The following is a 16,044-nucleotide window of genomic DNA, read 5'->3' as shown; positions in this document are numbered from 1 at the left end:
TCTTTCCTTCCTTCCTCCCTTCCTTCTTTTTTCTCTTCCTTAGTAATACAACAGTAAGAGCAGGTTAATTAATCTACAAAATAACTATAGCCCTCAAGTGAAGCTTTTTAAAGTAGTTCTTAGTATTTTCAAGTTACTCTGGAAGACTATAGATTTGCTCATCCTTGACTGGGCAAAATATAATCAGTCCTACTTGCACTTTCCTAATGTGTATAACACTTTCATAAATGAAACACTATCATAGTGAATCAGACTTTCAGAGGTTAACAAAAGTACATAACTTTTCACATAAAAATAAGCAAAACCTAATATAGAGAGTAAGGAGATCAAGAAAATAAGTTCATTTATTTTTTAAAGAACATAATGTAGTTGAGAGTGTAATATATTAAATAACATCTCTTTTTTGGAAGGCTACTTTTCTTTTTTTGAGATAGGGTCTTGCTTTGTCACTCAGGGTTGAGTAAGGTAATGTGATCATGGCTCGCTGCAGCCTCTACCTCCTGGGCTCAAGCAATCCTCTCACCTCAGCCTCCTTTGTAGCTGGGACTACAGGCATGTGCCACCATGCCCAGTGAATTTTCATATTTTTTTGTAGAGAGGAGATTTCGCCATCTTGTCCAGACTGGTCTTGAACTCCTGGACTCAAATGATCAGCCTTGTTGGCCTCCCAAAGTGCTGGGATTATAGGCATGAGCCACCATGCCCAGCCTAAAAGGCCACATTTTTAAACCACATTTTCAAACGATCAAGAAAATGAATATACTAAATACTCAGAATGGTTTAGTTTCTTGTGAAAAGTTGGAATTTTTAGAAATGCATTTCCCCATAAAGAGTATCTGGTGATTTTCCAGCATCACTATATATATATATATATATATGACTTTCAATATTACTTTTTAATAATGCATATAATTACAATGAAAATAGTAAATAACTGTAGTACATGGTTATCATAGGAAATGCAACAAAAAATTTAAAAGCATTCTTACCTCTTTGCTTTCTTCTAGTTCTGACTCACTGCTGAACTCTTCAGTATTTAAGTTTTCAAAGTCAGACTCTCCAACAGCAATTGGCACTGTTACGGTGAGGCTGGGGTTGTTTATGAATGACATATAATCATTTTCATCGATTACGTATTTTTCAACACTGCTTCCGGTACCTACACCACTGGTGGTTCCATTCCCATCTCTAAGATAATTAAGCTCTTTGCTTATTTCAATTCCAGTATTATTGGACATGCAGCTGTCTATCTTATTGCCTTCATGGATTTCTATAACTTTTGGCTTTCTAAAAAAGGCTTTTCGGAAACACTCCCGTATCTTATTTTTCACATAATCGATTCCCTTTTGCATTCTTCCTACTGCAATCTGCAGATTATTCATTTCATTGTCATCATCAGTAGCAGCAAGGTTGTCTGAGCTAAATGAACTCAACAATAAGGCCAGAAAGAGGTTCAGAACCTAAAAGAAAAAACGAAAAAAACTATTTTAATATTGAAATATGCATTTAAATAACAGCCTAAAAAGGGAACTCAGATCTTTGCTAAAATTATTTCAGCAAATGTTTATTGAATGCTTACTATATTTCAGATGCCATGTCTAAGTCACACACTCTTTAAAGGACTTGATATCCTACTCTAAGGGCAAAACGATAAAACAAGCACCTCTCCTTTTTTCCTGTTGGGAGGGACAATAGGAAAGCAGAGCTTCTAAGATTTTAAATGGTATCTACTCAGGTTTGCCAGCGAAAAGACAAAATCTCGGCCTCAAGGTTTTTGCCAATGAGAGAGAAAAAAAGATACTTTCATCTTAATCATTTTATCTTACTTCATCTTACCATTTTTTTTTCCTAGGGAATTTCTAGCTTCATGTATATAAAGAATGAACTCATTTATTTAATAGCCTGATGATATGTACCAAATGATGCACTTGAAATACAAATTCCTTTGGCCCGATGGCCACAAACTTTTATAACAGCAGAAATTTCTAAGTCAAATTATATACGATTTAACATGTTTCCCATCAAATACACTTTGAAATTTATGTGTTCAAATAGCTCAACAGATGGAGAGAAATCTAAAAGTGTACCAGGGTTTAGGCTAAACTCATAAGTTACTTTTCTTTTTCTTTCTTTGTGTGTGTGTGCCTGTGTGTAGAAAGTATGAGGCAATATTAACTCCCAGAATATCATAGGATACGTGAAAAAGCTACCCAGCCAACTGGTAAGTTATGGTTAATGCAGGAATAATTCATTATTTCTGATGTAAAAGAAAATTTATAACAATATTTTTAGTCTGAAATGGAGTTATTGAGTTTCAGAATATGTTACACTATAGGAAGACATGCAAGGCAAAAGCCCCAGTTTGTTTCCCTATTTCTGTATCAGATTTTTTTCAGAATCTAGAGCTCCCTAATTTACTATTCTGGAGAAAAAAATTGCGTGTTTGTAGGTATCCCAGTAGCATTCTTTTGAACAAGTTTATCTGAAATGTATCCCTCAAAGGAAAGGTCTAATGTAATGACATAAAGAAATGCTTTGCCCACACATGATTGAGAAATTTAAGCATTAAACATCTAACTATATAAACTATGTTTTTATATTAGTGATTTTAAGTCACAGTTAAAACTAAGCCCTTTGAGTCTGGACAATGTCCATACATATGAATAAGTTAAACTGTAATAATTGGTTTTCCTTTAGTAATGCAAATTCAGGGAAGAAAACATTTTGTCCTCCTCCAAGTTACTTGGATAATTACAATGCATAGCTAAAATATAATGGTCTACTTCACTGAAATGTGTCTTCAAAACTTGGTAGTATATGACCTATATCTCTGAGTAAGCCAACTACATGAACTATGAACATGCAAAGAGCAATTTGATTATAGAATAGATAGTTGTCTTTTTAGATTTAGTAGAGGTCATTTTCATATCAAAACAATATTAGGACACAATTCGTCTTAGTGATAAAAATTTACTTTCTTTGAAGAAGAAAGGAAAATCTAATATTTATGCCCCTCAGGCATTCATAAATACCCCTGATTTAATCTTTACATCAAAGATATGATTTCAGTTTTGTTATCCCAATGTCATAAAAAATGGGAAACCAGAGTCCAGGAGAAGTTAAATAACTTGCTCATTCTCAGAGTGTTAATCAGGGGATTTTAGTCTAGGCCACTTACTATAAACCAGAGATATGTTTACCATATCTGGCCACCTTCCCAGCTACTGTCTGCTCTTGTTCTAATTTATGAGCATTTGTAATACATACGTACCACAAGGTTTCCAATGACCATGACCAACATGAAAACAATAAGGCACATGGTTTGGCCAGCAACCTCCATACAGTCCCACATGGTCTCTATCCACTCTCCACACAGCACGCGGAACACAATCAGGAAGGAGTGGAAGAAGTCGTTCATGTGCCACCGTGGGAGCGTACAGTCATCATTGATCTTGCAGACACATTCTTTGTAGCTCTTACCAAAGAGCTGCATGCCGACCACAGCAAAAATGAAGACGATGATGGCCAATACCAAGGTGAGGTTTCCTAGAGCCCCCACAGAATTGCCAATGATCTTAATTAGCATATTTAGGGTGGGCCAGGATTTTGCCAACTTGAAAACTCTAAGCTGTAATGAAGTGAAAAGATGCTCTTAGTAGTAATCATAATATAATTTTATACATTATTTTATTAGTATGTGGTATCATAGAACCACATGTGGTAGATGTAAAAACTCAAAATATGCTGAACTAATTCAATTTCAAATCCAGAAAAAACAGTGTTAACAATATTAGAATTGTAAATCAGGTCATAATATCATTTAAGGGCAAAAGTAAAAATAATAAAACATTTCAGAAATAATAAATAAAACATTTCTGATTCATCAAAAGATATGCCCTTGTAAACAAATTGATATTTTGATTAGAGACATTTTTAAATTAGCAAACTAATGTTATCTTCAGGTTCTATTTTAGAGAGTAAAAAGAAATATTAAAAGTATAACTCATATATTTTTATGGGCCAAATAAAATAAAAGTAAAATAAACTAAATAATATGATACAAATGTACAGAAAAAATTTGAATACACATTTTGCTTAATTTTCAATAAAAATTGTATATATTTCTCAATAAAATTGTGCTATAATTTAAAAAGTTTGTTATACAATTATTTAAGATATTAATAACATCAAATATTTCCCCACATGTTGCTTTAAAACAGTCCCCATTCATAGAAGTAGGGTTAATAAAAAGCTAAAATTAATTGGGGCCTAAAATTCTTATTTGCATGTCTTTACAGACTGTAAGGCCAAAAAAACTTCATAAACTGAAAACACAGTTTTAGAAAGTACACGTAGGTTTTCAGATGTGCCCTACATACCTAATCATTATAAAGTATTTCAAACGCTTTCATCAGTCTTAGAAACTGTTTATACTTAAAGAGGATGTTTATATTTTTTTAGAATGTTATATATTGATGTAAAATTAAAATTAAAATTAATAATTATATAAATATACATTGATTCAATTTCAAAATAGATGTGCCAATGAGTGACAGGAATATATATAAATAGATACCAGTCTGAATGATCGCAGTACAGACAATCCTTCCACATTTGATAGACCAAGCTCCATTAAACTCAGGCTGACAATAATTCCATCAAAGATATTCCAGCCCTCTTGGAAATAGTAATAAGGATCCATGGCAATGATCTTGAGAACCATTTCTGCTGTGAAAATCCCAGTGAAGACCTAAAAATAGAGATCAGCACTGCTTCAAGAGCACTGAAAAACACTGATGCTACATGAATTTATAAAGAAGAACATTAATAGTCAGGAATAAAAATATCTAAAATTTAAAGTGAGAAAATGTGACAAATCAACTCAAGTCTAGCTTTTTGTTTTGTTTTGTTTTCATTTTCATTTTTATTTATTTATTTTTGAGACATTGTCTCCTTCTGTTGCCCAGGTTGGAGTACAGTGGCACGATCTCGGCTCACTGCAACCTCCGCCTCCCAGGTTCAAGTGATTCCCCTGCCTCAGCCTCCCAAATAGCTGGGATTACAGGCGTGGGCCACCATGCCCAGCTAATTTTTGTAATTTCAGTAGAGACAGGGTTTCACATCATGTTGGTCAGGCCAATCTCGAACTCCTGACCTCAAGTGATCTGCCCACCTCAGCCTCCCAAAGTACTGGGATTACAGGCATGAGCCACCACACCCAGTCATGTCTAGCATTTTTTTTCCCTCTAGGAGAGTATTTTATTAAGCAGAGTGATATTATTTAATGAATCTGCTGGATTTCCAAGAAAAACACTAATTTTAAAACATTTCGTGGTCTACATTTTAAATCTGGTATTGAATAATAGCTCCTGAATTATTACCCTTGTTGGTACACTATATGTCTAACACAATCACAACCAAATTCATTTCTGGGTAGTATTGCATCAGGAACAAATCCACATATTATTGAAAGTTATTAAAAATTGATTTCATAAAAACCATATTTTGTTTTTGATTTTGTGTTTTTTAAGGGATACCATCTTATTTCTATAATTTTATAAACATTCCTGAAACAAGAGTAAGTTTGCCGTAAATGGTTTATAATAACGATCTCTGGATGCATGCCTCAGAATTAAGGTTAATGGATTAGTAGAGTAACAAACTGCAGATTTAACTGAAACCAGCAGGAGAAAATACTCAGTATGCATATACATGTAAATAAGATTAATAAATCACTTGAGTGGCTAGCTAAATGTGTATTTGACAATAGAAAGAAAAACAATGAAACAAACACATTTATTTTTTAACTCAAAATGATAGGCCGAGAGACACAGGACATGAAGAATTGTGAAATCACTCTTGCAGAAAATCTTTTAAAGCAATTCTCTTAATTCACTATAGTTAAAAATTACAATTTATGACTGTAAAGTCAAGCTTAGCATTTACCAAGATAAATCAGCCTTTATCTTGAAGGAATTCTGTCAAAATAACAGTATAACAATTATTTGGTTTCCTAAAACATCGTGTTACTTAAAAGAAATATTGATCCACCCTTACAGAGGTATAAATTCAGCTAACTTAACTTCATTGTTTCCAATCACAGATGAAAAATACCCATCACAGAAAGAAAAACAGCCTGACAGTAGTCATCCATTCACTCAAATAGAAATAAAATGTATTTTAAGCAAGCCTAGTACATGAAAATCCAGGTATATGGTGAAATGCCCGTTGAAAAATATATTTTTCATTTTACAGAATAACACATCAAAGATTCTTTTTTTCAAATAGTGATTTTGCCTGGTAAATACAAAGTAAGTTCTAACTATACAAATTTTATTTCTTGTATAAAACTTTTAGAAGCAGTTATTATTTGAAATAGGCACTCTGATGATAGAAATATATTATTTAAAGTGAGCTAGAACCATCCAGGTAAATAATCTACAAACATCTCTTTCTATAGAAAATCATAAGGTGGTATTTTCAGCTCTTCTAAAATGACTAGATCTCATGCCTTTAAAAACATATACCCTAAATTTATGCTTATCTAAAAATGTAATCCCACCATGAAACTTTTCATTAAAAATAATATTTTTATTACAGCTAGTAATCCAAAATGACAGCTATCTCTCTGTAAATGTTTTCAGTTAAGGCCCTAAAAATCAATGGAATTGTTTTTGGTACATTTTAATCTAGTTTCAGCATTGTCAGGTAGGTTGGAAATGTTTGTTATGATGAAGATGTTGTCTAACCTACTACGATTGATAGGCTCTTTTTTGCTTATTGAATCCCTATGATGGTTGCAAGCATTTTATAATGATTAAAAAACAAACAGAAAAATACTCCACAAAAATACAGAGCACCTTAGCAAAACTTAATTGAGATTCAAGGTCTCTTGATATTCAAATTTGATTAATCTCATCAACAAGGAAGTGATTAATTTTTATGTACTGCAGAAACAATACAAAATGGGGTATGTTGATCTAAGTTAAGATGGAAAATTCCACAATTCAATGTCCTCATGTATAATATAAGGCAGTATGCAATAATTTGAGCCGTAATAAACTAGTCCATAGATATTCTAAATATATGTTAATGAGCAAATTATAAGCTCTCCACAAAACATGCTGTGTAATCATCTATGATCTATAATATAGTCTTAAGTCAGCTAAGCACCCATGATAGAAATTCTGTCTTTCTCTCTCACATGCTCTCTCTCTGCCTATATATTAAATATATGTATTACTTTCATATGTATAAATATTTATGATAAAGGTTGTTATGGGTAGGAAATAAGATATTCTATGAACAAATGCTTTGTAAATTATGCAATGCATTATTGATATGTTAATCATTATAGTAAGGAGGTATCAACCAATAGAGTCAGTCACTTTACATATTCTCCTATTGTTATGGTTAGAAATAAGTAACTCAGGTCCGTTCCCTATAATTTATGCTCTCTATCTTGACAAGTTTTGTTTCCCCAGCACTAAACTGAACTTATAGATGGTTCTATCACCAACAATCTACCAGGCATCAGTCTCCCATTCCACTTTCCCACCTCATTATTTCAGTTACTACCCATCAAGTAATAGAATTGTAGAACTGGAACATACATAAAAAGTCATTTAGTCCAACACACTCATTGTTTATATGTGTGTTGAGAAAATAGACTCAAGGATCTAAGTGACTTTTCAAAACCACACAGATATTTACCATGACCACTTTGACTAGGACCTAGATTTGATGCTTTTGTCATGTGCTTTTTCATTCAATCATCTTATAATCCAGCCTCTCTTATCCTGTGTTTCCATACTCAACTGCTCCAACATTGGAATTCTATATTTACTGTTTCACTCTGGCAAGTTTCCAAAATCTTCCTTCACCTGTTCAACTTCCCTAACTGTCCAATATCCTGGGAAAAATACAAGAACTACACCAGAAATATTTTCCATCATTATTTCAAAGAAAGGTCTGAAAGGGTAATAGCATATATATGAGGAAGGAAACTGTTTATTGAGCACATGCTAGATGCCAGGCACAGTCTAGGTGCTTTCACATTACCTCATGTGACCTTCGCAACAATTCCGCACGAAGGGGATTACTACACTCATTTCAATAGTAGAAAACAAAGACTCAGATTGTTTATCAGACTTGTCCAGAGGCCATATCACTAGTAAGCACTGGCAACTAAGGTCAAACTCAATTCCACTCCACTGCAAAGCCTGTGTTCTTTTGCAAAATCATGCTACCTGTAGCAGCCTTTTTGGCTAGGTATCAACCAGTAGGTTATTCATTGAGTGACTCCCATGTAAACAGTGAGAGAGGCAACAGAAAAATGGGACATGGCCTTTGCCAAAGATGAAGAAAATCTTAAGAATATGTGAGTATTCTACTGAGTCAAGTAATGCAGAGAATTTGAGGTCGCTTATTAGGGCACACATTTATCCAGTTGTCCACTAGCATTTCCTTTCCCCCTTCTGTTGGCAATTGCTCCTCCACCCATGATTCCTCAGGACTGCTATGTTTTCAACACGATTCCACCCTCTGCCAAAGCTGATTAAATCAGAGGTGAGCATCTGACCCAAATTATGCCGATGTTCTATCAGGAGTCTTTGGAATGAGACTCAAAAAGAGATTCAGGCTTTTTCCAGTGTAGAGGTTGTAAGATGTAAAATCAGTGAGCTCTTACTGAACATTTGCTGACCTAAAGACAAATGATGCAGTGAACTTGCAGGCCATATCTAAGCCCTTGATGAAGACTGTTCCTGAAGTCAGACTGCAATACTGCCCTTTATTTAGTTTGTTAGTCTACCTTTTCCCTCCATTCCAGTTTTCCCACTACCCCTTGCCCCAAGTTTGTTTGAGTTAGTACAGGGCAAGGTCTTGATTAATAATATATGTAAACCCTTTTCTTACGTGTTCACTCATTTTGATCAGCACACACAGACACAGATGCACGCTCAGTAATTTAAACCAGAGGTATGGCTAAATCACAAATGCACATTTAGCAACTATTTATTTTCTTGTATGAATATCACTGAAGCTTTTTATTAGGTAGTTAACTTGAAACAATGATGTTCTTTTTTAAAATATACATCAATCTTTGGGTCATCCCTTCAATGGACATGATTTTTTTAGAGGCTGTGTGGGTTAAAACCACATGTTTGTGGAGCCAGGATTAGATCTTCTGGTTTATCTGGACCCACATTTCCAGAAAGAACAACTGTAAAGATTTTGAGATGTTTACAACTGGTAAGACACCACGATCAATCACCACAGACATTGGCCTAAACAATCAGCATTCATACCAGTTGAGTTTTAGGCTCTATTGCTGAGATTCCCTGTAATATTCCTTAGATATTTCTTTCTATGAGGAAAGAGGATACAATGTTTGGGTTCAGCACAGCACAAACAGATCTTTCCCTTTGGTCTATGTCTCCCACCTCTGCCAAAGTAATTAAGTAAACTTCAAATGTACTTACCAGGTTTCCTACAGTCAATACACTACTGAATTGCTCGGTCATAGGGTAGTGCTCCATGGCCATAAAGAGGGTATTTAAGACTATGCAAATAGTGATGGCAAGATCAACAAATGGATCCATAACAATTAAATTCACAAGATGTTTTACTTTTAACCATGCATCACAGCAGTCCCAGATCAAGAACACATTGGCAAATCTATACCAGCATGGTGGACATTTCTGTCTAGATTCTTCAAGTTCTGGAGGGACAATAAAGAGGGAGAGTAGTAAATAACAACAAAAATGAGTTATTATTGCCAGTAGATTTTATATCATTTAACAAAATTGATGCTTATATTTGAAAATAGAAATTCATATTACTTAAGAAACTTAAGAAGACAATCCCATTAAATATTTTCAGAAATACTAATTAAAATGTCATATAGATTGACTTTTTTCTTTTAAGTACAGAAAATAAGCACTTTGAATTTAATATTTTGCTTTAAAATCACTAGGTTATGATTGATTAAATTGTTGTATTCTCTTTGTCAAAACAGAATTTTAAATAAGCATTACACAACTATTAAAATTTTAAATAATTATGGTTTCTTCTGAAAGTACCTTTTTAAAAACATTGTCTAAAGTTGTGATCCCTTATGTGTGTGATAACATTTATGAACTATTCTCTCCTCTCGTAGTTTCCATATCAACATTCATCTTGCACACAAGGAGAATGTAGTATGCCCTTCTTTTTAGTATACATTCAGACTCAAATCTACTTTTGTGGCTGGTACATATCTTTTAGAATTTTAGCATCATGTATTTAAAATATTACTTGAAATTTTAATGGATGAGGCCTGTTACAAAATAATAATTATGTGACTGTATATCTAATACACCAAGAAGACGTGATACAAAATGTAATTGATGTTTTTTAAAGAACATATGTTAGAATTGACATACAATTGATCTAAAAAGGGCAGTACTAATATATTCTCTCTCCAGACTTCACGGAGTGAGGACTGTGTGAAGTATGAACAAGTTTAGTGTATAAATAGTTGCTACCCATTCCTGTATGTCAAAATCAATGAACATATCTGTCCATGGTCCTTTGGAGGAATGTAATGGTTGTTGTGTATGTAGAAGATGGAAGAGAGACCCTTTGGTAGGATCTCTCTTGGAGTGGAGGACAGGTTTTGATTTGTCCAACTCATTCAAGCGCTCCCACAACCCCATCAACACCTCCATGCCTGAAGAACAGACTAAAGCCTGAAAGAAATGTTTCCTTATGCTTCTATATACCAAGACTTAGAAAGGGGGAAGAGTTTACTCTATTTGCATATGAGTAACATAACATAAGAAGAAATCCTCATTGATATAATATCAAGTGGTGAAATATCACTCTGCAAGCAAGGTAAGGACCCAACTCAAAAAGAAATAAGGCCAATATTAGTTTTTGTAATCAATGTGATAATATACTCCATATATCACATTCTTAGGTCTAGTATATAGCTTTGATCTGGGTAACAGACTTCAGTAACTCTGTGAAAAGAAGGAATAGTTCACAAAGCACATAATCACAGAAAGTTGACTGTTCCATGACCTGCTTCTTACCTTCCATTGTGTTGGTCAGAATGCTGGCTATGCTCATGGCTCTTTGCCTTCCAGACGAATCCTCCAGCATCTCCATTGAAATCTGGTAAGAACTTAACCTTCTCTTTCTGATTTCCGTTTCAGTGGTGGTGCCCTGCAAACCAAATACTGATGGCTCAAACCACTCTTTCCAATAAGTAATACAACACCACATAGCATTTCTTTGGTAAATCATGCCACATGCAATTTTTCCAGTTAAGAATTTTCAAGGAATAAAATGTTGAATTATTATTAAGTTATAAACAGTTTTGTTTTTTAAAAAAAGTTATCGCAGGTAGTACTATTTAAGAGGAATTCACCAGTGGATGCAGTTGTATAACACAATTATATTACAGAAATATTTTAATTAACCTGTCACAATTTTCAAGGAAATTTGTTGTAAACATGCTAAAGTCATTTATTATTTTATTTCATTTAGGTGAAAATTATTTTTATCTTCTATCAATGATTAATAATCAGATCAATCTCCCCCCCAATAAATACTATGATTATATAGTCTCAAGGCTGAATTATTTTCTTTGAGGCTATATTGACAATATTGACATACGTGGGCCAATTTTTTTCCATGCACAAACACAGATGTACAATGAAATGTGTGTGCTTTCCTGAAATTTCTTTAATTATTTCTATATCTCTTCCTATTAAAAAACAACACATTTTAGAGTCATTTTAAAATAGCACTGTAAATATTGACAGTTGTATGAAACTGCCCATTATCAACAAATTGGTTATAATATTTAATTTTAAGAATATGAATTTTCCAGAATATGAATAGATAATTTTACAATTCTTGGTGATTATGCATCTTACAGATTTGATGGTGAAAATGTCCATTATTTGTCTTGGTAGGTCTACCAAATTTGCAGATATGTGTTTCAAAGCAGACTCTAAAAACTGGGCCCTTTTAACCTAAAGCCATGGTCCCTTACAATGAATTCCCATACAACAAAAGCTAATGCTCCCGTACAATTCAATTGATTCTCAATATTCTATTGTTTTCCCTTTGATTAATCATGTATTATTTTTACCAACTTTTCATTTTGAGGAAGCAGGACGGTATAACAGCCTAAACTGTCCAGGCTTTGATTATTTCAAATTAGTGAATAATGTCAGTGGCAGCTAGGTCATCTATTATCACCTCTGGGAGAAGTTGTCCAGTAGGTGACGTTAGAGCTGAAGGTCCACCCACCAAGGAAACCACACCATTGCAATCCACAGTGCTGTGCATCTTCCCATTTGCTGGAAGCCCTGGCACCATCCTGGATGACATACTGGCCTGACTAACGTTACTGTTGCGTCGCTCTCCATGTCTGTGCGGCACAAACAGTGAGTCTCTCCTGCTTTCGCTGTCTTCAAATGTGCTGTGTTCGTCATCAGCAAAGTCATTTTCAGATCCAACATCCTTTGCCCGACCTCTGAAACTGAAAATGCTTGTTTTGCTATTGCGTCTTGGGGAAAACAGGGAGCCACGGATACTCAACAGAGACTGCAGAGAAAGCAAAAAGGAATGGGATGGGGTTGGGGGAGAACACAATTATTTAATAAAAATAAAAGTATTAATATTAAAAGATCTATTTTCTTTTGAGTTAGTATAGTCTTGCTCTTAAATATGGATTATCAAATTTATAGAGGACACATATATTTTAATACTTTTATTAAAGCAAATTTAAGTAAAAGAGTGTTTTTCTGACTAACAATACTGATTCGCAATTTACTAAGTATGCAACCACTTCATTTAGTCTTCACTTCAGGTGGATTGGGTTATCATAGTGCTATAGGTTAGGGACCAGATGCTGAAAAGGCTAAATGATTACTTTTGATGGGAGTGGTGGTTAAACAAATAGTAAGTAGCTTCTACTTCTTAATGCTGTAATCTGAAGGGAATGCAACCTGGAGAATAAGTTTTGGCTCAAGTGAGAATGTTGGCTCAAATTTAAAATATTTGTTTCAAATGTTGCATTGTAGCCAGTATTTCACTTCAGGATAATTATTTAAAAAAAAAAAAAAACTACTATTTTTCCATTCCCTTCTTTTGAATTCTGAAAGAAAATTAGTTTACTCTTTGTCTGAAATGGTTTGTCTCTACCCTCATGGGAATAGAAGTCACAAAACTTACCTACGATGTTGTCTTCCAAATTTGCTAACAGTTTCCCAAATGGCAACCAATGATTCACCTTATTTGAGAGACTACATGTCATAGCAAACGCAACAGAGAGGATTCCTAAACTGCTACATAAATTACTCTTCTTGTGTAAAATATAACACTGGCTTATAAAAGCAAGACATATAACATGACTTCACCAGCGGGTGGTGTAAAAAACAGCATATACTTCTGATTTTACTTTAACTGTATTGAAAAGAAAGAGACAATTCAAAACGTTTTTTATTACAGCTATTCCCAAGTAAGTTAAGCGAACTGTTTCCTAGTACCAGAAAATGAGGATTTAGCTTGAAGTTCCCTCTAGCACATTTTGAAAGGATTTTAAACTAGCAACCCCAAATAATTCTGTGTGTATTCTAGTCTTGCAGATAGTTTTCAAAAACATCTCTATTCAGTCTGCAGAATATTTGTTTTCTCCCCTCATCATGAACAATGGCATTCCTCCTCGCTCTCTCATTCCCTTTCCTACTTCTCTTCACACCCAGGGTAATATACATACATACATATACATATACATATGTCAGCAGCAAACATTCCTGGATCTTCTCTTTCTTCTAAGCTTTAGTGTAAAACCAAATAAAATGATTTTAGTGGAAAAAACAGAAAAGGCAGACTCTGTCAAACTTATTTTTGGTTCCTCTGCCTAATTAGGTCATGCTGATTTTCGTAGGCCCCATTTTTAGCTTTATTTTTATGGCTTTTCCCAGACTGCAAAGCACCAGAATAATCTTTGTTGTCCTCTGTCTCAGTGATATTCTGGAAGGATATTATTCACTAAAAAGTGCTCTGTTCCTTTGGATTTGGTTAGATTCTCCACAGGAACTGTTGGCTGTCCAGCTTGTCCATCGGAGGGTATGTCTATGTAATACTTAATTCCTGTAGCAGGTTTGTCTACTGAAGGGCAGACAGTAGAGGGATTTTATAGCAAAGTGATCAAGAGATTAGATCATGTGAAGACATCAATTCATCCCCCCATTAATAAAGAATGCTAATGCTTTTCATTTCCTCAGATTCCATTTAAATGATCAATATAATAACAGTTATATCCAGAACTCGTGTTTTTATTGTTGTTGTTGTCGTTGTTTCGAGGCAGAGTCTCGCTCTGTCGCCCAGGCTGAAGTGCAGTGGTGCAATCTCGGCTCACTGCAATCTCCACCTCTCAGGTTCAAGCTATTCTCCTGCCTTACCCTCCTGAGTTGTTGGGACTAGAGGTGCCTGCCACCACACCTGGCTAATTTTTGTATTTTTAATAGAGACAGGGTTTCACCATGATGGTCAAGTTGGCCTCGAACTCCCGACCTCAGGTGATCTGCCCACCCTGGCCTTCTAAAGCCCTGAGATTAGAGGCATGAGCCACCACACCCAGCCCAGAACTAGTGTTTTGAAACATTTGCGTGTATGTGAATCACTCTGAGAGTTAAAAATATATATTTTTAGGTCCCAGATTTTTGGAATATGGATTCAGCAAGTAGCAGATGGGACTCTGGAATCTGAATTTTCTTGACACATTCCAGGTGACTGTAATACAGGGTGGACCTCATCCTACACTCAGAGAAATACTAACTTGGTCTTACATTAGTCCCTAGGATGGCTGAGTGTAATCACCTCAATACACCTGTGTTCTGAAACTGTCTCTGAAAACTGAAAATTGGTCTACACAATATTGGTTGGGAGTATGTGGTATGTGTGTGCATCCATTATGTATCTGGGACATGCCTTTAATTTGGATATTTTTATGTCAGGTATTTTCAAAGGCGTTCCAGATCTCTGAGTTTATTCGAAACTTCTATTCACTCTTTGGAATGTATAATAATGGGTGTGAGCGCAGCTTTCAAGGCAACAGAGACAGAAAAAGAAGATAACAGAAATAGCATTCAGAGAAAATAAACCAAAAATAACACACTGGAAGATGCAGCAGAGTGGAGGGAATACCCACAGATGTGGCAACACTTTCTCTAGGGAAAACCAGCTTTAATGTTTTAAGGAGTGAAAGGCTATCTTTCTTTGCCTCAGGCATGTCGAAACATATTTCCCAGGTATCTTTTTCATCTTGTTCCCAGAAGATAAATGTAGACTGTTTCTTAATTTTCAGTAACAAAAGGGGAAATAGAAGAAATTAGGTCTGTAAGACATAAGCATGCAGGTAGGCTTTGGATTCAAAGTGGGTTGGGAAAAGTCAAGATGGAAAAAGATGCTGGGAATTTTAAGATGTTCTAGTGGGAACAAGGAAAGTGAGTATTTGTTGGAAGTACTTAGCATTTTGAGGTTTCATTTTATACTTTTAAAAACTTCTTTATTTTGTACTACTAACATATATAACCTGCTTAAAAATAAAATAATGTAATAAACAAAATAACATTTGTAATTTATGTGAATAGAAGACAGGGTGTCCACAATTTATGGCCTCTCTGCTTTGACATTTTCAGAAGATATATTTGATTTGAGCAGTATTTACTGTCTATCTTATGTTTCCTGTCCCCACCACCTTCCCTGATTCTCTTTCTACCAGATTCCTTTTCTGTTTACAGAATCAGAAACTGTAAACCGTTTATGGTATATTTCTGCTTGTTAGTTGTGTTAATGCTCTTAGCCTGTCTTTACTGGGAGATGCAAATTTAAAACTAATAGATTATTTCTTTCACTTTTGAAATTACCTATCTATCCATCTGTCTTCTGTCTATTTACAAATATAAAATGAATGACATCTACCATATGTATGTTTCTGTTTTTAGTATTAAAACATTGGCCATCAGCTAACCTCCCTGCTCT

General features: G+C 34.6%; 1 protein-coding gene across 1 annotated transcript in view; it reads right to left on the bottom strand.

Moving 5' to 3' along the window:
- Nucleotides 1–16,044, bottom strand: part of SCN3A (sodium channel, voltage gated, type III alpha subunit) — a 95,954-nt gene that overhangs the window by 39,147 nt on the left and 40,763 nt on the right. The window contains exons 13-18 of the mRNA XM_011990994.1: nucleotides 12,253–12,600; nucleotides 11,076–11,208; nucleotides 9,483–9,721; nucleotides 4,577–4,750; nucleotides 3,272–3,628; nucleotides 990–1,460 (exon numbers count right to left, since the gene is read on the bottom strand). Of these exons, the coding sequence (XP_011846384.1) occupies nucleotides 990–1,460; nucleotides 3,272–3,628; nucleotides 4,577–4,750; nucleotides 9,483–9,721; nucleotides 11,076–11,208; nucleotides 12,253–12,600 (1,722 nt within the window). The remainder of the gene's footprint in view (nucleotides 1–989; nucleotides 1,461–3,271; nucleotides 3,629–4,576; nucleotides 4,751–9,482; nucleotides 9,722–11,075; nucleotides 11,209–12,252; nucleotides 12,601–16,044) is intronic.

This window comes from Mandrillus leucophaeus, unplaced genomic scaffold, assembly GCF_000951045.1.
Source record: "Mandrillus leucophaeus isolate KB7577 unplaced genomic scaffold, Mleu.le_1.0 Scaffold389, whole genome shotgun sequence".
Classification (NCBI taxonomy): Eukaryota; Metazoa; Chordata; class Mammalia; order Primates; family Cercopithecidae; genus Mandrillus; species Mandrillus leucophaeus.
Note: the sequence above shows the minus strand (reverse complement) of the source record. Positions and strands in the feature narration are given on the sequence as shown.